Raw genomic sequence first — 1,707 nt, 5'->3', positions numbered from 1 at the left:
TATTTCAGCTTATTGCCAAAGCAATATTTCTCATTTTCATTTAGTGTAACAACTCAATAAGTATAGTCAATAAGTCAATAGGCTAATAGATAGATATAGTCTATAATAGATAGATAGATAGGCTATGTGTATATATATTCCAAGTTGAAATGTTACCGAATCCCATGAATGGCCCGTATAGGGTCAGGAAATATAATGCAGTTCTACATATTTCATTTCATTAGGACTACACATCAAGTAGATTTCACTTTACATGGATTAGTATCTTCAAAAATATTCTGTTTTTCATAACAATCGTAAAATTAAAGCTTCACTATGAAACTATTAAATTAAAAAAAATAAAATAATTTTCTTATGTTTAAAAGAAAATACATATATTTTTGTAATTCAGTGGAATAGACCGAGAACCCCGAGCACGAACGTCAAAGGACTTTTAAATAAAGGTTTCTAGCATTTAAATGAAACATGGCCGCCACGCCAGACGGATGTGTTCATTACGTTCGAAGCTGTTTGTTAAAAGTGAGCGACATTTAGTTACATGTAGACTTTGTGTTTCACACATGCTTGCCGATATTAAAAAGTTAGCTCGGTTATTTGGATAAATGCGTGCTTTGTCGCGCTAGAACGTGTGATTGAAACGAATCTAATTAGCATACTAGCTAACTGAAGGGAATATACATCACTGAAGAAGACCTATTGACAGGTTTTTATGTTTGGTATAAGATTATTTTATGAACTAAAATCGAATTATTGTTGGCTTAAAGGCAACAAATTCGATATGTTAGTTTAGACTCGCTGCTCTGCTCGCTAGGGACAAAGAAATAAACAGTTTAGGGGTTTGTTATGGTTTTGTTCCTGCAGCATGTTTGATGGCAGTGATGTTCTTGCTTTAACATACAGTGTGCATTACAGTGGTGCTTCTAACTGGGTTGTTGCATGTGCATTGAAATGTGTTTGTGATCTGTCTCTCTCTGTAGGCGCCCTGCTGTGGGAAGTTTTATGTTTGCAGACTCTGTCATGATGGGGAAGAGAACCATCAAATGGACCGCTTTAAGGTCCGAGAGGTCAAATGTGGAGCATGCAATACTATTCAAGAGGTAAAGTCATATTTAAGCTATTTAAGTTCTAAATAAAATCGACTTTGCGTGGATGAATCTCACAAAACCTGTAAATAGGCTTTTTCTCAATGCAAAATATAGGCTATATATTTATTTCTCTGATAATATTTAAAGCTCTTGTGCATCCTGTGTTTTTTTAGGCTCAACAGACATGTAAAGAATGTGCCGTGAAGTTTGGGGAGTATTACTGTGACATTTGCCATCTGTTTGATAAAGACAAGAAGCAGTACCACTGCCAGCCCTGCGGGATATGCAGGTTTGCATGACATTTACGTTTATTCATTTAGCAAATGAATAAACAAAACATGCAAAACGACGTACAAATTAGAGGTGTCTTCATTATTGAACCGCAGCAATACATTTGTAATTCTTTTAGTAAGATTCTCATTGACTTTCTTCTCCTCTGTTACCTTTAGAATTGGCCCAAAAGAGAAATACTTCCATTGTACGAAGTGCAATTTATGTTTAGTCACTGATCTTAAAGATAATCACAAGGTAGTGTCTTCTCCTGATTCTTGAACATTGCTTGATCGTTTTGTTGATCGTAGTGAAATATTAATCAGTGCTTGCTGTTTCAGTGTGTTGAGAA

General features: G+C 35.1%; 1 protein-coding gene across 1 annotated transcript; it reads left to right on the top strand.

Annotated features, from left to right (window-relative positions):
• Positions 1 to 433: 433 nt before the first annotated feature.
• On the top strand, positions 434 to 1,702 carry LOC107736531 (RING finger and CHY zinc finger domain-containing protein 1-like; the record flags this gene model as incomplete). Its single annotated transcript, XM_016547920.1, has 5 exons — positions 434 to 519; positions 978 to 1,097; positions 1,259 to 1,374; positions 1,535 to 1,613; positions 1,697 to 1,702. Coding segments are annotated over exons 1-5 (375 nt in total), but the record flags the coding sequence as incomplete, so codon positions are not given.
• Positions 1,703 to 1,707: the final 5 nt, after the last annotated feature.

Source organism: Sinocyclocheilus rhinocerous, unplaced genomic scaffold (assembly GCF_001515625.1).
Source record: "Sinocyclocheilus rhinocerous isolate Xijiao unplaced genomic scaffold, SAMN03320098_v1.1 C36761864, whole genome shotgun sequence".
In the NCBI taxonomy this organism is placed as follows: Eukaryota; Metazoa; Chordata; class Actinopteri; order Cypriniformes; family Cyprinidae; genus Sinocyclocheilus; species Sinocyclocheilus rhinocerous.
Note: the sequence above shows the minus strand (reverse complement) of the source record. Positions and strands in the feature narration are given on the sequence as shown.